The following is a 23,680-nucleotide window of genomic DNA, read 5'->3' on the forward strand; positions in this document are numbered from 1 at the left end:
ACAGCCACCCATGGGGTCAGGGGCCACAGCAGCTGATGGAAGATTCTGTGGCGTGTGTGCACCTGTGCCTGCGTTTGTGGGTCAGGGAGCAAGGAGGCTGAGAGAAGCAGGGGTGGCCCCACCTGGGGGTATGAGGCAACAGTCTGAATCCAAGGATGTGTGCACCAGAATTGGTCCAGTCTGGGCCGCAGCAGAATCTGGTGGTGGAGGGGTAGGGATGTCTGGTGGGTGAGGTGAAAGGGGATGGAGCAGGGGCTACATCTGACGTGGCAGGCATCTTAGACAGGACAGGAGGTGAGCAGTACCAGGGCCAGTCCCATGGTGGCTGTGGCTGGGGAAGGAAGGCCCAAAGCGGCTTGCTGAACTTGAGCCTGACCTCCGGAGAGGTGTGGAACAGGATGCAGGGATCAAGCTTAGATGGTCGTGGCTGAAAGGTGGCTCGCACACTGGCCGGCCTTCCAGAAGGGCTCAGAAAGGGGCTGCTGCCTCTCTGCCAGGCTCCCAGACATGAGTTGTGGTCTATTCCTAGCCCCTGCAAGCTTGGGAGGCTTTGAATGTTGAACAACTTCGCATCTAGGCCTTTCAGGTTATGTGACTGCCTGATCTCCCAGGGCCGGACTCCTTGCAAGCACCATCCTCTCAGCTGTGGTGCAGGCTGAGCTACGTTACCATCCCCAGCACGGAGCCCACAGCATCTCCCACACTGCCCAGAACCCCACAGGCAGGGAGCCACGCAGGCTCCTGAAAGCAAGCTGGGTTTTCTCTTGTGAAGTCACAGGATAAAGCACTTTACATATTAATCAGGTTAGGAATCTGAGAGCACATATCAGGGGATTGAAATATGTAGATTTTGATGATGAATTCACGCTCATCAGAAAACCAATGAATCATCCTAACTTCATTATCAGGAATTATTTGATGGGGGAATTGGCAGGAGGTGGGGGGGAAGGAGGGCGAGGAGGGGAGTGCCAAGGGGGAGAGGATTTCTTGGTTCTCAGCCCAGACTGGGTTCTTTCCCAGCAACACATTTGTGCAGTCGGGCAATCTGTCTTCATGACGTGGGTGCTGAACACGACCATGCCCAGGAAAAGTGAAGCCAGACCCCGAGGTCAGACTCACCCAGTAAAGCCAGACCCCGAGGCTCAGGGCAGACCAAGGAGATGGACACAACTAACCCGAGAGCATAACGGCCTTGGCAGCTCTTTTAACACAACTGGCACAGTCACTCCTGTGACACTAACCCCTGGCATGACCTTGGGAGGGCACATGCCACCTCCCTGCCTCAGTTTACTGACCTGGAGAATGAAGGTGATGGGTGTGAAGCTCTGAACAGAGCTTCTGGGGATAGAACCAAGGAGAGGGGTTGGAACCCCCAAATTCCAGACTTCTTGTGTGCTAGACACTCTATGATATGGGGATCTAGCTGAGAAAAAACAGGTGTAAACGGACATTCTAAAGTGTGGGGAGAGGTGCTGGTCATTTTAAATAGGGGGTCAGGGAAATCTTACTGAGGGGATGCCCCGAAGGGTGACGCTGGAAAGAGGTGAAAGAGTGAATCATGTGGACATCTGGGAGGAAGAGCATTCTGGGTGGAGGGGATGGCAAGTGCAAAGGTCCTGAGGTGGAAAGAGTGAGCCTGGTGTTTGAGAACAGCAAGGAGGCCAGTGTGGCCGCAGAGGTGGATGAGAAAGCTGGGAGGTCAGAGAGGTTATGGGGGAGGGAGCAGGGTTAGAGGCTTTAAAAGAGGACTGAAGCCAAAGCAATGTGAAGGAAGTGTGAGAAGAGGACCCAGAAGCTAAGGTGTCTCCTCTACCAGGTAAACTGAGGCACAAGCAATGGAGAAGGGGTATCAGGACAGGCAGGCAGAAGAACACTGTGTGAAGGAGGCTTTGTGTGGATACAGATCTCGCAGAAGGCGACACAGCTGTGACTCTCTCATGAGAAGTCTGGCGAATGCTGGTGTGGCAGGGAGCCCAATAGCATGGAAGGTGGTGGAAACAGGTCTGGATGAGACTCGGAGAGCCTGGATTCTACCCTGGCTATGCCACGCACTTGCTGCACAATGATGGGACTCATGTCCTTGTCCATGGGGTGAGGCAAGAGAACAACAACGTGCTTTGTGCGGAACTTTCTGGAGGCCTCAGATTCTGTTATTCCTCCCATTCTTCTCTTCCTCAAGATAAACAAGCTATGGCTGCTCAATTACAATAAAAATCTGTGGGGTTTACAGGGAGCGCCCATGTCCCATGGTCAGGTAGACTTTAGGCACTGGGTCCCAGGCTGAGGGGAAAGCAGCACAGCCACTGAGGTCGAGAGGTGACCCCTCCCAACCCTTTGGGAGCCACGGAGGCCACAGTGTCACTCAGTGAGGCTCACCTAGATGAAATGGAGCGGGCTGTCTCAGCCCCAGCTGTACTCTAGAATCACCCAGGGAGCTTCATACCCAGGCCCCAGACAGGGCAAATGAGTTCAGGTCTCTCAGGGTGGGGAGCAGGAACAGTTGTCTCCAGGGAGCCTGACTGGGCTTCTCTGAGGGAAATACCAAATGGGTCCATTACGGGTTTGACACGCATGGATAAAATGCCTCCCACAGGCAACGTGCTCTTACCTGCTCTTTTTGAACCCTTCCAGAGCCTTGGAAGAGGGCGTGCTCTCCCATTTTGCAGATGAGGAAACTAAGGCTCAGTCAGAATGGTTCATACCTGACCCTTGAACAAAACAGTGGTGGATGGGCTCTTCTCCTACATGAATATCTTACAGTTACAGGAGGGAAGATGAATTTTCTCTTAAGATTTTCTTAATAACATTCTCTTTTCTTTAACTTATTTTATTGTCAGAATACAGTATATAAGACATGTAACGTACAAAATATGTATTCATCAACTGTATTATCGGCAAGACTTGTGGTCAATGGTAGGCTACTGTAGTTAAGTGTTGGGGGGCGTCAAAAGTTCTGTGCAGATTTGTGCACAGGAGGTTGGCACCTCTAACCTCCCATATCGGTCAGGGTCAACTGTGTTTTGTAGTCATATGTATTACACACTGTATTCTTATAATAAAGTAAGCTGGAGAAAAGAAAATGTTAAGAAAATCCTAAGGAAGTGGAAACACATTTATAGTACTGTGCTGTGTTTCTCGAAAAAGTCTGTATATAACTGGAGTCACAGAGTTCAAACCCAGGTTGTTCAAGGGTCAACTATACTCTTGGTCCCCCACCTCTGCACTGGGAGACAGATTTAGAAAGGAGGAAAGTGAGGCTCAGAGAGGTTCAGCGTTTTGCCCAAAGTCACACAGACAGTACATGGCAGATTCAGCATTTCCTGCCAGCCCAGGCTGCTAAAAAGATGCAGTTTCTCTTGTAGTCATTCTCAGCAAACGTCCCACTCCCCAAATGCCCATCTGGGGCTGTGATTCTTGCTAAAGGGATATAGTGGAGTCATTACCAGACTCTGAAGAGATAAAACATTGCAAATTGAATGAGAAAATCTATTTTCACATCCTGATGAAGACATAACTGACATTGCATTGTTTTAGAGGAAAACACAGCCTCTGGTTTTCTCTTTTTTAAAACTTGGGAGTTATAGCTTTAGAAAAATAGGAGCAGCTGACTATCACAGATAAAAATGCCCTTTTGCCTAATGGGATCTTTAATAAGGAATCCTAATTAATTCTCCTGAATAGAGAACTTTTACACTGGTGTTATCTCAGCCCTGTGCTGATGGGCCTGGTTATTTCCAGATACAGAATAATGAATCTTTTCCAGCTGGGCTAGGAGTCGCCAGAGACTTGTCAACTTCCCTGGAAGGTAATTACTTGCCAAGGCACAAGGGGTGCGGAGGGGGTGGAGGAGGGTAATTATAAGCAGGGGGATTGGGGCATTTTGAAGGGAGCTGAGGGGGGCATTGATGGACAGGGGTTGGGAGGCGCAGTTGGGAAGGAGATGGCTGGTGGAAGCCATGTTAGCATCCAGGATGTCATCCCCCGCTCAGAGCCAGTCCTAAGGGACACTTGCCTTTATGTGAAAAACGCCACTTGATGCAGCTTGACAGATTCAGATAATTGCAAGAGCTGAACGGGCAGCCAACAGAAGTCAGGAAGCAGGCCTGTCTGCGTCTCTCCTTGGCTGGGGCAAAGGTTGGGCTGTCACTGCCTGGGGACCTTCATGGCATCCTTAAAGACGACACTAAATGAACAAGGTTATCTGGACAACTCAGGCCGCAGACCAGCAATGAGAAGGATGTGGCTGAATGACACAGGCCATTTGTCTGCAGTGACAGGGCTCTCCTACCGGGGAAGGTGGCTGGCAGTCTGTCCTGGGTTCATGGTGTGTCTCTTAGGCAGCTGGTAGCACGTGGCCAGTGAGGCCTCCATGAGCCTGGCTGGTGGGAAGCTGGCCAGTGGCTCCAACCGAGCCCAGCCCAAAGGACAAAGGCAGCACGAAGGAGAGAACAGGAGCGGAGGCTGTGGGCCCCGGGAGGCCTTCCTCGAGGCCTTCTGCAACACCCAGCCTGGAATTCTCACCCCAATCCTCTGGCTGCAACTTCCCAGCTCCCATGTGACCTTGGGCACGTGACCTCATAGAGTCTCAGTTTCTCCCAGTTACTTAAAGATGCAAAGGAAAGAATCGGTGTCAATGTCTGACATGCAGTTGGCACTTACAGAGTCCGTATCTTGCCTTCCTCAAATCCTCCAGGAAACAAGCTGTTGATTACTAAAGTCTGGATGGGGTGGGGGGTTGGGCAAAATAGCTGAAGGGGGTAAAAAGGTAAAAAGCTTCCAGGACTAAGGAAATAAGTCATGGGGATGTAATGTACAGCCTAGGGAACAGAGTTGATAATACTACGATAACTTTGTATGGTGACAGATGGTAACTAGACTTATCATGGGGATCATTTCATAATGCATAAAAATATCCAATCGCTATGACGTATACCTGAAACTAACAGGATATTGTATGTCAAACAGACTTCCACTAAAACACATCAAAATAAATTAATAATAAATAAGTAAATAATCGAGTACATACAACAACAACAACAACAACAACAACCAAACCCACCCAATTCCAGAAAAATGACCTTGCGAGGCGCGGATCCTGTTGGAAGGGAATCTGTGGTGTTGTGTTTATACAGGGGAACTTAAAAAGTCTTTGTGCACCAAGAGGCATGTCCCCAGCAGGTGGAGGGGTGAGGAGGGGTGTGAAGGACCCACCACCTGCCTTAAAAAGCTAGGGCAGGTCAGGTTCAGACACTGAAGACCTGGCTCAGAGGGAAGCATCAAAACCACATTGTTCCTCCATCTGCCCCCGAGGGTACTGCCAAAATGGTCCTGGGACCTCAGAGCTGCCTGGCCTAGACAAGGATGATAGTCTCTCGTCTTACTGGGGTCCAGACCCCAGCTGCCTCCCTGACGCACCAACTGCAGGGAGTGAGCCCCCAGGACCCGGGGACCACTGAAGGGGGCAGTGCACAGCTATGTGTCTCCTCGGGGGCTGCTGGAGCAGAGTGGGAGGAGCAATATGGACAGGGGCAGGTTGGGGCAACAGGTGAGACAGGGGAGGCCCTTCCATGTGCAAGGTCAGACAGAGAAAGGACACAAGCAGGATGTAAAAGCTGGGAAGCTGGGCCTGTTCAAAGACTTCCACGCCTAATGCTTCTCATGACTCTATGTCAGGCCCCGGGAGGGTAAGTAACTTAATGAGATCATGTGGTTAGCTGGCAGCAGAGCTGGTACTGAACCCAGCACTGACTCCTAAATCCATTCTCTTTCCCTTACTCCACGCTGTGAGCCAGGAGTCCCAGGGATCTTTCCCAGGATGCTAAGGGGGAGATGTGGTTCCTTTCTGAAGACCTGGGCTTGGGAGCCAGAGCTGAAGGTATGGCAGGTCAAGTCCTGGCTAGCTCTCCACTTGGGCCAGGGACACCTGGAGTCATGGCATCATGCAGAAGGACAATGGGCATCCCAGTAGCAGGACCAAGCTTCCTCGGAACCCAGCACACACCTCTCTTGGGAGTTAGCCCACTCTGTCTGCTGCTCAACAGCCTCTCATTAGGCCTGTCACAGACATCCTCCAAGGAGGTTTCCTATCTAGTTCCCAGTTGGTGATGTAGACCATCAGGAGAGAGACCCGGGGGGCAGGAGAAGCACTGCACAGGAACCATGTGACCCCCACCCCAAATAATGCAGCAGCCTGCAAGGTTCAATGGCATGTCACAGGAATAGAGAAGACTCTAGCCTCGTTCAAGACACAGCTGAATGCTTGATTCAAAGGCCAGGGGCTGGCTGCAGTTCTGACTATCCCGGGACATGAGGAAGAGACAGAATCCTGGAGGCATTCTCAGAGCGGGGTGGGCAGGGTCTGCTCTCTGCGGGCTGGGACCCAGGATGTACACACCAAGGCTCGTGCTTGGAGGGCAGAGAGGACATGTGACTTGAAAAGAGAAAAACCAAAAAGCTACATCATCGATGGGGTATGAACGGGAAAGGAATCAGAGCTCAGAGGGGAAGAGAGAGGGGAGTTGGGGTAGACCAGGGCCTAGAATCCAGAAAACAGGGGTCCAACTCCTGGACAAATGCTTGCTAGCTGTATGACTTTTGACAGGTTTCTTAACCTCCTAGAGTCAGCTTTTCTACCTGAAAAACAGGGAGGATGACACATCTCTTCACATGAGTTTTGTCGGGATTTAAATGAGATAATGCACATGACACCCTTAGTACAGGGCCTGACATGCAGTAGCTCTTAAAGATTATTACACCTGTCAAGGTAGGTTAAGGCAGGAGGGAGGCAGATAATTAGACTTGAAGAGGCCACACTGACCAGACCAGCTCAAAGGGCAAGAGAGGACCCTGGGCACAGCTGGTCTAGGATCTCCAGAGGGAGGGGAATAGGAAAAACCCAACTGAAGAGGACAGTGTTCAGGAGAGGAGAAGTCGAAGCCTCCAAGACTCAGTTTCTTCATCTGCATGGTGGGTGTGCAAATACCCAACCTGTAGCTGGTGCTGACAATTCAACGAGACGGGATGTGAGATGTCATTCGGCAGAGGAACCAACAGGCTCATGGAGGCAATCGAGACCCTCAAGCCTCAGCTCCATCTCCCCACTACCCAAAGGAAAGGCATATGGCACTTTGTCTCACCCTGCCTGGTCTCTTTGGTAAGAGGATAAATGTCAAGACAAATAAACAGGCAAATACTCTCTTAATTATTCAATGAACTGTCAGCAAATCTTTGCCTTGTCTGTTGCCAGGACTTTGGTTGAGCTTTGAGGATTCAGAGATGATGGGTAAGTTCATGCTTTTTCAGAGTTTCTGTTGGAAGAAAGATGCCAGAGAAGCTAAGTGGTTTATGCCAGGACAGCAGGAGACCAGCGGGGGGTTGGGGGGGTGCAGCAGAGAGGCCAGCATGTCTCAAGGTTTCAGAAAGGAGACATTGCATTGGCCCATCCTAGGTAGACCAGGACGTGAGGCTAGATTTCAAAGCCAAAGGGCTGAGACTTTCTAGTTGGGCAGCATAATGGCAGGAATTATCCCAGAGTATGACACAGAGCAGGCAGGCAAAAGTCATTTGTTAAATAAATTAATAACAATATTAATAAAAAACAATATTTAGGAGTCAGTGTGCCTCATTTTATGTAAACGATGTCTTTGCCCAAACTGGAACGGAAACCATAACCAGACGTATAAGTCAAATGTAACTTGGGGATTTCCTTGCCAAGAAATTTGGTAACGGATCCATTCCCAATGGGCAAACGTCCCCCACCCTACATGGCTGCTCTGGAAAGACTGGTTCCGTTTAGGTCCAGCATGGCTCTAAAAATGTGATCTGATTCCGAACACCTGGGAGAATGATTAGAAATACCAAATGTAGACCCACTCAGAAACTTCAGAGGTAGTAGCCCAGGGTAGGACCCAGGATTCAGCATTCTCAACACCTTCCAGGCAAGTCTGGGGAAGACAATCAGCTTGGGAGAAGCCCATTTCCTATTTCCCTCTTTGATGTCTCTCATTACCTCCTTCCTAAAAGCCTAGCAGGCTCCATGAGTTCATGATGTTCTCCTCTGAGGCAGAGAGAGCCCACGGGGAGCTTTGAAAATACGCAGGCCTGGGTCCCACTCCCGGGCAGTCAGACTCAGTTGGTCTAGGGTGTTGTCTTGTCACCCCTGCTGGTTTGGACAAATGTCAGGGCTGCGTTAACTTCACTAAGTCCTCTACCCCTGCACCTTTTCTCAGGCCCAGAGATCAATTTTGACAGACCCCTCTGGCTTTCCCTGAGTCTCCCCATCAGCCATATCTCCAATGATCAGAAGGGGCATCTGGAAGAAATACAAAGACACAGGCAGGACCTGCCTTTCAGGATGGACGCCGCAGACTGAGGATTAAAAGTGTCCCCAGTGGTCACTGAGTTCACTCCTGGCATCAGGAGTCCGTCCATCACCCTCTGATTGCCTTTTCTCCTGTCTCCCTGGGGTATGTAGGTAGGAGGCAAAGAGTACAAGAAGGCCTCCTGGTGGGACAGGTTGCTGGCAAATTGATTCTGCCCCAACCCCGGGGGCCAGCAGTGAGCAGTGCCCATCAAATCTCTCACCTCCTTATTGCCAGGCCCAGCATGCTGCTGCTCACAGGACAGGAAGGGGGTAGCAGGAACTAAGGGGGCTGCAGAAATTGACATCAGGTGCCAGACACCCATTTTCTTAACAAACTGGCTAATTTTAACCTCTGTCTCTCGGACCAAAACTCTTTTGAAGGGAAGAAACAAAAAAGAAAAAGTGGTATTTAACACATTTCTATTTCTGTGCTACTCAGTCTCTCTCTGAGGTTGCAAGTTGGGAGCCTAATTGATTTCTTCGTCAAAAGGAAAAAAAAAAAAGATGGAAAGGAAAAACAAACAAGCGAGAAACCTTACCTCACTCACATTGCAATCAAACCTCTCCAGTTCTGTCGACTGCTGAGCTTTTTATTTTTCAACACTGGCCAAGTGACTTGCATAATTTAAGATCCTTTCTAGCACTGATCAGCCTGCTCTGGCCAAGCAGTTTGCTGATTAATTATTAATCAGACTGAGTTTAGGAAGAATAATCAGCAAGAGTCAGGGCTAATTTGCAAATGTCCCCCAGGAAGGTTATCACTTAAAAATACTTGGTGGAGAGGCTCTATGTTAACCTTTGCAGTTAGCCACAGGACATTGGTACTGGTGAGACAGAAGCAGGTCTCTCCTCCTAACAAGCCAATCTTGGACACCTACTAAGTGCCAAGCACTGCCTTTGGGGCTTTTCAAGGTTCTGCAGGCAGTAGAGGGGCAGGGGAAGGGCAAAGAAAAGAGACACATATGTAAGTAAGCAAGAAAATATCCATTATTGGCAAATGCTTAAAATACAACAAGATGCTGGGACAGTGAGCGAGGGTTACTTTAGATTGTGCCTAGGGAAGGCCTTTCTACAGGGAGGATTTAAATTGAATTTTGCATTTCAAAAAATCTGGGTCTTTTTTTTTTTTTTTAAGATTTTATTTATTTATTTGACAGGAAGAGATATCACAAGTAGACACAGAGGCAGGCAGATGGGGAGGGAAAAGCAGGCCCCCACTGAGCAGGGAGCCCAATGCGGGGCTCGATCCCAGGACCTTGAGATCATGACCTGAGTCGAAGGAAGAGGCTTAACCCATGGAGTTACCCAGGCGCCCCAAAGCTGGGTCTTTAAAAAACAAACAAATAAACAAACAAAACACTGTGAAGGAAGAGAATCTTTAGCCCTTCGAAGAGCTAGTGCAGAAGCCCTAGGAGGATGCCTACTTACCCCACCAAGGGAGAGGAGGAAGGAGAGTGTAGCTGGGGCAGAGTGAGTTGCATGAGTGATAGAAGGAAAGTCAAGGAGGTGGGCAGTAACCTAATAATGTAGAGTCTTGTTGTAGGATTTTATTCTAAGCGTGATGGGAAGTTGTTAGCAAGCCTTAAACAAGGGAGACATGATTTGATGTATATAAACATTAGTCACCCAAGTTGCTGCATGGAGAACGGGTTACCCAGGGGTAGAAGCAGGGAGACAAGGCCACTGAATAGCCAGAGATGCTGAGGAACAGCAGAGAGAGGTGGAGAAGGCCGGGTAAAGGACGGGTTAGGGGTGAGGAGGGAATGCATAGCCGATGTCCACAGACAGAAAAGTGGATAAACAAAAGGTGGATAATAATAGAATAGAGTATTATTCAGCCATAAAAGGGAATAGAATTCTGGAATGTGCTATAATATGGATGAGCCTTGAGAACATTCTAAGTGAAATAAGCCAACACTAAAGAACAAATACTGTATAATTCTGTCTATATGAGGTCCCTGGACCAGTGAAATTCATAGAGACAGAGAAGTGGTTCTCAGAGGATGGGAGCAGATGGGGTGTTATTCAGTGGGGACAGAGAGGTTCAGTCCGGGAAGGTGACAAATGTTCTAGAGATGGAGAGAGCTGTTGGTTGTATAACCATGTGAAGGTATTTATTGCCGCTCATTTGTAAACTCAGAAATGGTTAAAATGGTAAATTTAATGTATATTTTGCCACAAAAAAAAGTCTTCTTGGAAGTGTTCATTTTGAGATTCCTGTTAAGATTTTGAAATTTGAAATATATATATATGGAGCTTAGAGGGTCCCTCCAGGCTGGACATTGAAATTGAGCACCACTGGCAGATAATAAACAAATGATATTGAAGGCCAAAACATGATTTGTTGATGTTACCTGGAAATGAGGGTAAAAGGAGAAGAGGAGGTCCCAGGACCCTGTGGGCAGGCCACCTGTGAGTGATGGACAGAGGCTAGACCTTGCAGGAGAGACACAAGGAGACAGAGCAGGGGTGAGCACAGGTAGCCAGCTGTGTGTCTCCATGACAGCCAAGAGAAGGGAAGTTCAAGAAGGACAGATGACTGATGTCATGTGTTGCCAAGAGGCCAAGTCAGGTGACAAGGTAGAAGCAACACCAGATTTGACAATCTGGAGGTCACTGGAGATCTTATTAAGATCAGATTTCATGGTAGGTGGGGCAGATACTGGGAGAGGGTCCATTTCCAATAACTGGCAGCAGTTGAATGGGAATGAGTAGTTGGATTCCGGGTGTGGTGCTTTTGGTTTGACTTTAGACAGTAGACAGTAGAACATGTCTCTATGCTGTGAGCCATGTCCAAGAGAGAAGAAAAAAATAATGAATGCAAGAAAAAGAAGATGAATTTAGCATAGAAGTCTGGGGACCAGGAGGTCTAGAACATAGAGGGAGTGGCTGGCCTTTGACAAGAGCCTGGACATCTCATCTGCTGAAATATGTGGCACAGATACTGACTCACCAACTCTTTCATCTGCTCATGATGTTTGCAGGCTCCTTTGCAGCTAGGCTGGATCACGTGGCTATTTCTGGCCAATGAAATATGAGTTGAGTGATGTGCATGGGCCAGGGCCAGGACAATGAAAAGTGTGTGCTAGGTTCTCCACTCTTCTTCCCTGCCATGGCACTGGAGAAGGCCACATATTCCATCTATAAGACTGTGGAACTTCCTTGAGCCTAGATACCCACCTGTATTACTATGTGGATCAGAGCCACTCTGGACTGGCCCATGGCAGACAGGTTATATGAGCAAAAAAGAAACCTTTGCGGTAATATACCATCGAGCTTTAAGGTTAATGAAGCTCAAAGAAGGAAGTGGCAAGACTTGAGGCCAGGGTGACAGGCAAGGGTTGGATTAAACAAGGCCTTATCAGTGGCTGGAATTTTATTCCACAGACAATGGAAAATGATTGAAAGCTTTTGCCTGGGGCTTAGCATGTCAGATCTGCATTTTAATTAAACCATTCTGGTAGCAGTGGGGAGGATGAATTGAAGAGTGCCAAGAAGCTGGGAGATCAGTCAGGAGGTTATTACAACCCACAAAGAACAAAAGATGAGGGGCTGAACTGGGGGGAGTGGCAGTAAAGATGAAAAATATGTTATAGGAGGTACATTGGGAGAACTCCAAGAACAGGGAAGAGTCCCAGATTTTTGGAAGACTTGGTGGAAGGTGATACCATCAACAAAGAAAGCAAACCAACTCTGACTGTTTTAGTAGCCCATGATGAGAGACGTTGGGACATGCTGACTTGGGGGCGTTGGTGGACATCAAGGTGGAGAATTCCCACAGCTGGTTGACTCTACAGTTTGGTGCTCAGCGGCAGGCCAGGCTGGGGAGCCAGCTTTGGGAGCTCTAAACAAACAAGTGGCACCTAAAACTGTGAGAGCAGATAAAAGTACCTCCACGAGATGTATGGGATGGGAATAGCAACAAGGTCAGAACAGAGTCTTTTGGGGACATCGAAGGAAACAGAAAAGCAATGGTCAGAGAGGTCCAAGAAGCATCAGAGAGAGCATCATAAAGCAAACAGAAAGTTCTAAAACAAGAGAAAAACCAACAAGGTAAAGGAATGAAGAGGTGTCAGTAAGAGGGGACCTAAAGACTATCTCATGGATTGGGAACTGGAAGTGGTTAGTGTTGGGGTGAGGGGTGGTTCTCTGATGATGATCCTAATGTGACTAGTTTCAGGGGAAGGCTGGGGATAGAAGCCATGGAGAAGTAAGTGAGGAATTAATGTGGAGAGAGGACTTCAAGGCAGATCGCTCAAACAAGACCTTGGATGAGAAGTTCTCAGAGGGGATAGGATTCTCCTTGAAGCCTCCTACTTTTCAAGCCAACCTGGCCCCTCACTCCCGAGATGATGAAATCTGCTGAGTTCAACAGTGATCATTGGCCATTTCCTCAGACTGCCAAATGCTGGTTTTCTTTATGAGTCCTGCTTCCCTGGTGAGTTTGGGAGGGTCACACCTTGGGCCCCCTAGCCATCAAATGAGGACAAGCTGGGATGATGGAAGTGTAAGCTCAGGGTTAAAATGAATGGCTTAGGTCAGGCTCTAGAAACCAGAAAAAGTTGTAGGAGCAAGAGACAGGCAAAATCAGGATGAACCATGAGATGAGTGAGGCCAAGAGTGAGTAGAACAAACTTTCATGGGCAGGCTTCATGAAAACAGAAATCAGGATTGGGGTCTTGAACATGCTGAATGAACTGATGCCATTCTGGAAAGTGGGGTTTGCCGGAACGAGAGGCCTTTGGAAGGGCCCGGAACAGTTCCTTCCATCTGTCTTAGTGGCACTATCAGGCATCTGGCAACTCCCTGAGAGAGAGGTCGAAAAGAGCATCTTGTTATCTGGTGCCCTTCCCAGTCCTGGCACGGGCCCCTGAGCAGACAACATACTTAGTACAAACCTGTTGCATGCAGTCAGACCCATGGGGGTGCAGGGCAGCTGCCTGACCCTCGTTTCCCATGCAAACAACTTGGCCAAATCACAAGCTCTCTAGCCGAGCCACTGTGCCAACAGTGGACAACCCCGGCTCACTTCCTGCTCCTTCCAGCTTCACCAAGGGAAGTGAGGAAGTCAAGTTGGTGCTCTGTGGAGAGCGCAGAAGGCCCAGCCCGGACTCAGCAGATGTGTTCTGCCAGCGGTGTGCTAGGACACTAATTCCTTTCCTAAGGCTCGGCGGTGGGGCTGGGAGTGTTATTTCCAACTCGGAGAGATACGGGAGATGAGATTTTAAAGGGCTGGTTATTTATGGCCTGGCTCCTGATGGATACAACAGATGCAATTTCATGGGCTCCATCCGAAGAGAACAGCTTCTTGGGGTGGCAGAGAGCATTGTGATGTGGCAGGGAAGGAGGGGGAAGCAAGGGCCTCAGGGACTCACAGGAAGGCAAGAAGTGGCTCCAAGTGGCACTGGCTTCAGCAGCCTTGCTCAGGCACCATCTCAGCTGCTCCCTGAGCTTCTCTGCCAGCTCGAGACCTTGACCCTGTCTTGCTGTTGACATTCAAACAAGCCAAAATCCCAGAGGACAGGTATTAGGCCCTTGACACTCCCATGTACGAAGTTTAAGGACATATAGGGCAATGTGATGATGGGCTTTTACAGATGCAATCCCCCCTTCTCAATAGTCAGGTCTCAGCTGAAATCTGACCCCCTCCGAGAGGCCTCCCTGACTACTTTATATTAATAAGGCCCCCACTGTCACCCATCCTGTTCATTTCCTTCATAGCTCTCAACACAAGTTCATTTTACATTTATTTGTTGATTTTAATGTCAGTCTCTGCAAGGTAGACCAGAAGTCCCACAAAGGCAGAGGCTTTATCTGTCTCCTCCACTACTATATTCCCATGCCAAGCCCAATGTCCAGCAACAGAAGCCCTAAGTAGTCTTCTTGAATGAATAAATCATGATGGAGGGTGTTGGTAATAAAGACAGAGTTGGTGAGGGTGACCGGGATGATGGAGACGCTGCTGAGGATGATGGTGTTGGTGCTGCTCCTGACAATGACTTCTCAAGGCCCTGCCACAACATTTAGCCCAACACCAAATTGGCCTACCTATCGATTCCCCCTGACCATCTCCACTAGAGATCCTCAAAAGACTATATAGGTCAGCACTCAAGGGCTCCTGTGTCCCCATTCCCAAGCCCTGATCCTTCTGCTGTGACCCTTGTCTCCTTGGTAGACAATCTTACCAGACAATCTTCTGGGCAGGAACTTGGGTGTCAACCCAGACTCTCCCCTCTTTCCTTTCCAATGAACCCCCCAAAGCAGCTGATTCTGCATCTGAGATGTTTCTTGATGTCACCCCCCTCCTCTCCACACCCTCACAGCTGCCCTAATTCAAGGCTGGAACATCTCCTGCCTGAGTGGTCACCAAAAAAAGTTTTATAGCTGGTTTCTGAGCCTTCCAGTTAGACTCAATTAAAATTCAGAGTGATTGTGTTACTTCTCCACTTAGAACACTCCTATAGCCTTCTACAGTCTTTGGAATCCTCTCCCAGCTTCTGAACGTGGGACAAGATTCTTCTAGACCCAGGCTTTCCCTGCCCTCACCCTGAACCCACCTCCAGTGCCCCCAACACATCAAGGCCCTTTCCTGCTCCGTGACAATGGTAAACTCCCATGATTCAGTTGAATTCAAAAGTTACCCCCTCTGGGGCTCATTTATTGGAGTCATTCCAGCAGCCTCTCCCAACAGGACAGGAAGACTTCGTCTTCCCTGTGACTCAGTTTGCCCTTCAGGAACCACCCTCCTCTCCTCCTTGTCTGGAAGTTTGAGCAGGTCAGAGAGTCACGTGACCTGGGCCTGGCTGGCAAGCACACTCAAGGTACATCTTGGGGCTTTTGTGGGAACCATCAGGAAAGAGAAGATTCCTTTTTGCTGGGATTGCTAAGCCATTGGAATGCACAGAGCTGACGGTGGTTGCCTTTGCTACCTCATGGGGAAAGCATGCCTGAAGAAGCCAACACATAAGAGAGCAAAGCTGTGGGAGGGAGAGAAATAGATTCTGATGATATTATTTGCATACCTTGATCCAGCAGTCCCTGATGCCAATCCCTCGACTTTTCAGTTACAGAAGCCAGCACATTCCCATTTTAGCTTGAGTCAGCTGGAGGTGGGTTTCTATTTCTTGAACCAAAAGAATACTAACTATTACATTTCTCTTTTCAGTCTCCACGGGAGCTTCTTTATACCTTTTAGAAAAGCACCTAACATATGATATTGTCAAGCATTTAATTATATTCTGCCTCTTCGCCCTGACTGTGAGCTCCAGGGTCCAGCATGATGCATGGCTATTACATAAACATCAGTGGAGGGAATAAATAACTCCTTAGGGACAGGACTGTGTCTTTTTCTCCCCAGCACCTAGGAGAGCTTAGTTCATAGAAGGTTCTCCATAAATGATTACTGGAAATAAATAGGGGAAAAGTAACAAAGAACGTAAATGATCTAAACCAATGGTTTGATAAAGTACATGCGAATGAGTAAATAAGTGAATAGTTATTATTAACAAATCCCTGTTGGCATGCTGTTCTCATTCTAATTATATCTGAATCTAATGACTCCTGAATGAAATATCTAGTTAAAAGTCGCTGAGATCAAATGGTTCTAGTTGGCTCAAATTTCTTGTGTAAAATGCTTAATAATTAAAATAAAGTCTTTCAAAGAGGAAAAAGAATGTTGCTAGCAAAATTTTCAAACTGAATGTCTGTAAAGTAGACGGGAACTTTTGTTTCTACACCTATCAAAAACAGAAGCAAAAAAGGAAGGGGAACAAAGGGAAGAAAAACCCTCAAAGCTTGATCCAGAGTGTAGGCTGAAGCTGCTCTCCAGGGAAATTTGCTTTCTGGAAACAACCCAAGTCTATGGGGCCGCCCTGGGGGGCAGGAGATCCAGTCAGTCTAGCAGGTTCTTTTCTGTTGTTCTCCAGGAGGGGCTGCTGAGGCTCAGAGGCAGATGGTAGAGCCCAGGGTAGGAGCACGTGGAGAGAGTCCTGGGACCACTTCCTGGCCTGCCTCTCAGAGATCAGGGCAGCTCCCATGTCCGGTAGGATGCCCAGCAGTAGCCCTAGGATGATGCTCTCCCTGTCTCCTTCTCTCCCATATCCAAGTTGTACCCAACCTCCCAGGCTTGTCTCCAAAGCAGCCCCCCTCTTGAGGCCTTGGTCCTCCTATCTGAGGGCAGCATCCTCTTCTGAACCCTGCAGCGTGCCCTCCCTTCCTTCCCTACTTCAAAGGTTTGGCGGAGGCAAGTCTGTCACATAGAGGTTCATGGGGGCTTGGCTAGGGGTGGGAGGACATAGAGAATGGGCATGGAAATCGCAAATGATCCCAGTGAAACAAAGAACAGAAGTCCAAGTATACCAAAGGGGACAGGGAAGAGAGGCTGGGAATCACTGGCAGAGACTGACCGCAGGAATGACAACCAAGAAGATGGTGGAGGTGGTTCTAGGGTCTGAACAGAAGCACCACATGTGGGAAGGAGGTTTGAACTCCTTTTACCAGCATCCGCATCACAAACACACCCCTGCGGGTGGCCCTTTGGCCAGGCCCCAGGAAAAGGATAGCTTCAGTTCTGAGCACAGATCAGGCCTGCCTGCTGTCCCTGCAACAGGAAGAAACTGACACCTGGGGAAGGAGAGAAGCAGAGAAAGAGAAGGAGCAGAGGAGAGAGGAAGGCCCAGTTGAACTCTGCTGCATCATCCATCACAGCCAGTGAGACGGTGCCAGGCAGAGATCTGCTTCCCCTCTGGGTCTGGGACAATGGTCTCTTGAATGTCTTCTCCAGACTCTCTGCCCCTTCTCCCCAGCTCAGCAGGGCCCCTCGGGGCAGGTGCTGTGCCTGACCCTAGCCAAGTACCCCCTGCTCCCAGCCTGCCCAGAACAGCCACTGTCATTACATTGGTCCACTCCCCTCTTTTTCTTTTCTTTAAAGACTTATTTATTTGTTTGAGTGAGTGAGATTGAGAATGAGGGGTGGAGGGAAAAAGAGAGAGTATCCTCAAGCAGACTCCCTGCTGAGCATGGAGGCCAATGCAGGGCTTGGTCTCATGGCCCTGAGATCATGACCTGGTCCAAAATCAAGAGTTGGGTGCTCAATCAACTGAGCCACCCAGGTGCCCTCTTGTGCTTTTCTAACAAGGCAGTTCATTGGCCAGCTGGAGCTGGGTCCAGCCAAGAGAAGGCAATGCTGCTTGCAGTGTGCTCATAAAATGTGGCTCCAGGAGGACAGTTTCAACAAAACCAGCACCCTCTCTTCTGACCTTTGCAAGGGCACCCACCAGTCTGACCCAGGGGCTCTCTGTCAGTACACCTTCCCTAGCTTTCCAGGCAATTCCCCTGGGAGCTGAGTCAGCTGGAGTGACCAGGCTGTGCATCTTTCTGCCCTGGGGAGATGTCACAGGGCTGGTGGGCTAGGAAGAACAGCCTCAGTGGGATCATCAAGATTGGGGACACCAGGGCTCTGAGTTGCTGGAGATGCTCCATCTTACCTTTCTCCTTTCAAAGGCTGAGCCCCTGACTGTGGTCCCCATCTCAGGAGTATTGTGTCTACTGTGAGTCTACTGTGTGCCTACATGTCCAGCCCTTCTAGCATGCTTTTTAGGCTGGTATCATGAGCTCAGTTTTCCAGATGTGGAAGGAAACTGAGACTCAGGAGTAGATAAATAGGCTTTAGTAGGTATCAAAAGGGTTTTGAGCTCAAATCTGTCTGACTCCCAGGCTTTCTGTCTTCCCAGTTAGATACCAAGATACATAGACCTCTTTCCTATTCTTGGAGGGCATATCTGGCTTTCTCTCCTCCCTTGGCCCAGAGGAAGAGCCTAGAGACTCAAATGGACAGTGTCAAGCATGAGGCAGATGGAGGAGGGGAGAGATTCTGACTCCTGAGTCTTCCCAGTGGGCTTTCATTCACTGATTTTCTCCACAATGGAGAGGCTGATGGGGTACTGGGCTGGCAATCGCTTGTACTTGTTACAGCATGATTCTAATACCCTCCAGGGACACAGAACCCAGGGTCTTAAACAACAGTTTTGAAACCCCAGCTCTGCCGGTGCTCAGTCCTAGCCATCGGAAAAAGTCCAGAGGCCTCATGAGGAACTTTAGCAATGGTAAGAATATTTTCCTAGAATTTGAGGGGAAGGAATGGGGCTCTGTGAAGGACACAGCCCACTGCCCTGGTCAGAGCAAAGACCCACCATCTCCAAGAAGGATCAGTGAAAGATATCTGGCCCCTGAACTGAGTTCAGCAAACTAGAGACACAAGTATGTATTGTAACAGGGGTTCACTTGGTGATGTGTAAATGGTGGTGATTTGGCTCTGCATGTGTGTGTGCGTGTGCGTGCACGTGTGTGTAGAGGAACACCAAATACACTATGGATTGTAACTCTCAGTTCAAACCCAGCTTTTGTCCATGGACAATCACAAAATAATTTAAAAAAAAATTTTTTTTTAAATAGCAATTAACTTTAGAGAGAGGACATCTAAAACACTTAGGGATCTCTTGACACGTCAGATGTTCAGGATTTGGCGCTCACCATAGGAACAGCCGTTTCCTGTTCCAAGAGCAGACTTCCGGGTTCTCAGTGGCCAGTCACGGACAGGGAAGCCGGAAGCCGGAAGCGGCTGGCCTGGGCCGATGTCCGCCTTGTACGGGGTCTGCTGCTCTCGCCACATGCCGCTACTTCTGTGCACTCCTCCCACCCCTTCTTTCCCTATGCCAGTGCAAGGCTGCAAATTGGTTATATCCTGCCACATTTTTGGGTTTGAATTGGCCTTTGTTTTATAAGATAATGGTCTGAGGAGTTGGCGCTTTATTTTCCCCCTAATGTCCTTGCCTGGCAAAATGAAAAATGATCAACCCTCTATTTCCCTAATTGTTTGGAAATTTTGATGGTCCACAAAATCCAAACAACTGGAACCCATAATGAAAACTCTCCTGCTTGTATCCCATGGCGGGGGGTGGGTGGCGAGAAGAGTGGGGAAACTGAGTCAGGAACATCCCATACCCATCCATCCTGAATCAGTAGGAGTCTGCCATCTGGGAAAGGAAGTAGTGGATTTTTTTTTTTCCCTCTCTCAAAGCTGCCTCTGTTTTCTCAATAGGTGAAGGGATGCCCAGTTATTTACATTCATCTTTTCTAACAGGAACTGCAGTCTTTCTATGACTTGGCACAGAACTCAAGAAAACATCCTAAAATCTTAATGCATGGCGATATAAAGCACCCTCATAAACCAGCAGCATCACATTTTCACAGGAATCCAGGGATCCATAAAGGAGAGGGGCAGGCGAGAGCGTGGGTTCTTTGCACACACGTCCTGAGCCTCCAAGTTTGTTTATCCATAATCGCTATGCAAGTATAAATTAGAACAACAAATGCATCCTGCCTGGAAATGGTGACACCAACCCTGTAAATAATTATAATTTAATCTTATAGCAAAGGGTTCTGAATGACTCCCCTAACGATTTCCTCTGCTTAATTCCTTCCCCACTGAGTGACTTAATAGGAAAAGGAATAGTCTTTCAGATTTGTTTCACTCCAGAAGTTTGGACAACGTGTGGATTCACACCTGGGGAGGGGGCAGAAGCTGTGGGAGATCATTTGGCCCATGGATAAACAAGTGAGTCGAAGAGGACTTGGGACTGGAAGAGATGGAACTGGCAGGCCTATTCATCTTGGCATCTGGTTACAGAAGCGAAAACTTGAGAACGGCCTCATAAGAGATCCAATGAGTAAACCTTTGTCAGTTTGATGAGGGAATGCCACACAGCTGGGACAGCCCTTCGCAAATGTAAGGTGCATGACGTGTTGTTCTGTCATGGCTTACGGAGATGGCCTTTCATGTCCGACTAACCTGGGGTTGAATCCTGGCTCTGCTCCTTACTACCTGTGTGGCTTCAAGCAAGGGACACAACCTCTCTGGACCTCATTTTCCTCATCTGAAAAAGGTTCTCTACTTCTCTACTTCACAGAGTTTCTATAAGGAAGAGATGAAATTATAGCCAAAAGAGCTTAGAACCAGCCTGAGACATATTGATAACAAATGTTCTATAAATTAGGCTATTACTGCACCGCTTGTGTTTTGGAGGCCTCTGCAATGATACAGGGAATATTTTCATTATATAATTCTAAGTTAAAAATATATAACCACAGATAGATTTTAAGATCCTAATTCTATAATATTAAAACATATATAAATAGCCAGCTAGCTTGATTCAAACAAAGCAAAAAGGCCAAAGGGAAATACATCAAAATCTTAATATTTCTTTTTTTTTTAAGATTTTATTTATTTATTTGATAGACAGAGATCACAAGTAGGCATAGAAGCAGGCAGAGAGAGAGGAGGAAGCAGGCTCCCTGCTGAGCAGAGAGCCCAATGCGGGGCTCCATCCCAGGACCCTGGGATCATGACCTGAGCCAGAGGCAGAGGCTTTAACCCACTGAGCCACCCAGGTGTCCCAAACTCTTAATATTTCTTATTCATTTCTCCATACCTTTTGATGTTTTCTATACAAAGAAGATGTATTCTATTTGCAGTCACAAAAATTGATATTTAACAAAAAGAGGCAGGAGGCCAGAGGGCCTCGGGCTGGCAGGGCACTGGGGTCCCAGTCCAGAAGAGGGGCGCCCAGGCTTTCATCCCCACTCTTAGCACATGTGTCCAGCTGCTGCCCCAGACCATTGACAGAACAGCAACCTGCCTATAGTGGTCAGTCTTTGACTCACATGTGTTTCCCTCAACTCCCCATCCAGGGGAGTGAATGATCTGGCCAAGTTCACTCAACAAGCTTATGGCACCAAGGTCTTTGGACTCTTGGGTCAGATCGCCTTCCACTGTGCCAGGACATTTGAGTTCTCCAGCCTACACCGGTCCCCAGATCTCCTAGCCCACATTTGGGAGGAGTCAGTTCCAATTCTGTTCCCTGGAAATAGTCACACTTGGCTCCTGCTGTGGGTTTGTCTGGTTTTCTCACCCTCCAAGGACCCTTTCTTCCACAGCTGTTGTTTCTATCCTGTGACATGACATCTGGTCTGAAAGAGGGGTTCAGTAAGTGTGCCCCTGCCTCCTGTTTGCTTTCTCTCCTTCCCTTCCTCCCCACTTATACTGAATGCCACATCTCCTTCCCAGGCACTGTCCTTCCCTGACTCTCAGAGTCCTTGGGGACACCTTCTCTGTGCTTCCCCTATGCTGCAATGAAGCTTGCAAGACACCCCCCATCTTATGGGAAGCAAGTCTTGACACCTTTCTGTGGGCACCTGATGGGCTGATACCATCCCCTTTGCCCTCTTTCCGATAACACAGCCACAAGGAGACGATGAGAGAACATTCTAAGCCCCACGCCACTACTCAAGGCTTATCACCCAAACCGGAAGCTGGACACTTCCCATCAGAAACCTTGCCCAGGAGAGGGCCCTAGGGACTACCACCTAACAATTCTGTTCCCTTCGTCGGACACTGTGACTACACCCTCCACAAAGGCAACTGTACTTCAAACACGCACACTGAGTCTCTGGCCTGAGAAAGAAAGCATTTTTACTCTCAGGGCAACTGCCCTGGCTGGTCACTCTGCCAAGGCCCCATCGTCTTCAGCAAGAGTACACATCAAATCAGATCCCAAAATCACTGTAAAAATGGACCCAGTTCTGAAAACACGCAGGGAGTTTTCATCACGATGAGAACCAGACTCATCAACTGTGGGTCCATGATGTGGCAAAGGGGCCTTGGAGTGCAGGCCCTGCCTTGGAGGAGACTGTGCCTCCAGATGGAGACTGGGAGGGGCTACTGCACTTACCACAGGGAGGAGCCTTCAGTGCCTGTGACTTCCAGAAAGTCGTAACCGTCCTCTAGCTGGAAGTCAATAAAGACCAGGGCGATGGTGTCTCCCAGCTCGGCCAGGATGGTCCACGTGCAGTCGGCGTTGTTGTGGTACTCCGACGGGAAGTGGGGGGTGGAGATGATGCCACTCTGGCCCCGCAGGGTTCCCCCGCAAGCATCGTCCGCTGTGGGCACACAGAGAAGAGGCTCAGGTGAGCTGCTCTAGTTCCCAGGCCCTGTTCTAAGAATCTCAGATCTGACTATTCTCCTTGAATGGATGAGGAAATTGAGGCACGGGGAAGTTATGTCACCTACCTAAGGTGACACAGCCCCTGAACTGTGACTGAACTCTGACGTTCAGGACACCTTCGGAGTACCACACATATTGGTCTGCTGTGAGCAGGGAAGGACTCAGCTGTCACCTTTACTGCCATGGTCACGACTGTGGGGAACAGGATATTTCTTCCCACCTGAACTTAGGAAGCCTCCAATGTGGGAAACAAGACAAAAACTCAACACAGCTCCACGGGGTGACACTCTGGCCAGACCACTGAGATCCTCCCTCCTGCCCTTGTTTTCGGGCCGGCTCTGTTCTCACGCCATGCGCAGCCAGCCTTCTGCCCTGCACTCACACTGTGGCCCCCTCTGCCCAGGATGCCTTCTCTCCAGGCCAGCCTTTCTCCTGCTTTTAGGCCTGACTCCCATGCCACCTCTTGGGAGAGAACCTCATGCCCACAAGCGTTTGGGGACTGCTCTCTGCTCTGGGCTCCTGCTGCAACGTGTCTGATGGTAGACATGTACGTGGCCCTGTCCAAGTGACCCATTCATCTGTCTGTCTGCCATGCAGGTTCTGAGCTCTGCTGGGAATCCCCAAGGGCAGGGACTGTGTTTCCCTCCTCCCACCACACAACCTGGCGGTCACACTGTTCCAGCCAAACCCCAGCTGAGACTTGATAATTTAGAAAAAATGATCCGGGGAGCATGCTCTGAAACAGACTAGTTAGTAAGAGGTCTGGCTTCTGGATCATCGGAGGCTGCCATCTTAATCCTTTTCCTGTGGCTCACTAGCTGGCTGGTGTCTAAGCTGTTGTCCTAGAACCTGTACCCAAGCAAGCGAGCGCAGTGCACTTAGCATGTGTTGCTAGAGGCAGGATTATGTGGTGAAGGACGGAGAAATGCAGAAGCCGGCTCCCCATGTGTGCCAGAGGCCGCCTGGTAACAATAACAAAAGCTCATATTTCTGGAGCACTTACACTATACCAGGAACCATTCTAATGATGCTACATCTTTCACGTAGTCCTTACTTTGACCCTGTGAAGTAATATGCCCATTTTGTAGGTGAGGAAACTAAGGCACACAGAGAGTCAGGCATTTGCTGCAGGTGACACAGCTCATAGTGACTGAAGGAGCTGGAATTCTAAGCCTGATTCCAGGAGCTGTGCCCTTAACCAATGCACTCTTCCATCTCCCAGGAGGAGTATAGTTCATACTTGGAGGACATGGATAAA

General features: G+C 48.9%; 1 protein-coding gene across 1 annotated transcript in view; it reads right to left on the reverse strand.

Annotated features, from left to right (window-relative positions):
- The window catches only part of CSMD2 (CUB and Sushi multiple domains 2), a 598,960-nt gene that overhangs the window by 365,364 nt on the left and 209,916 nt on the right, over positions 1 to 23,680 (reverse strand). Inside the window, exon 5 of the mRNA XM_044237753.1 lies at positions 22,150 to 22,357. Within this exon, the coding sequence (XP_044093688.1) occupies positions 22,150 to 22,357 (208 nt within the window). The remainder of the gene's footprint in view (positions 1 to 22,149; positions 22,358 to 23,680) is intronic.

Source organism: Neovison vison, chromosome 2 (genome assembly GCF_020171115.1).
Source record: "Neovison vison isolate M4711 chromosome 2, ASM_NN_V1, whole genome shotgun sequence".
NCBI classification, from domain to species: Eukaryota; Metazoa; Chordata; class Mammalia; order Carnivora; family Mustelidae; genus Neogale; species Neogale vison.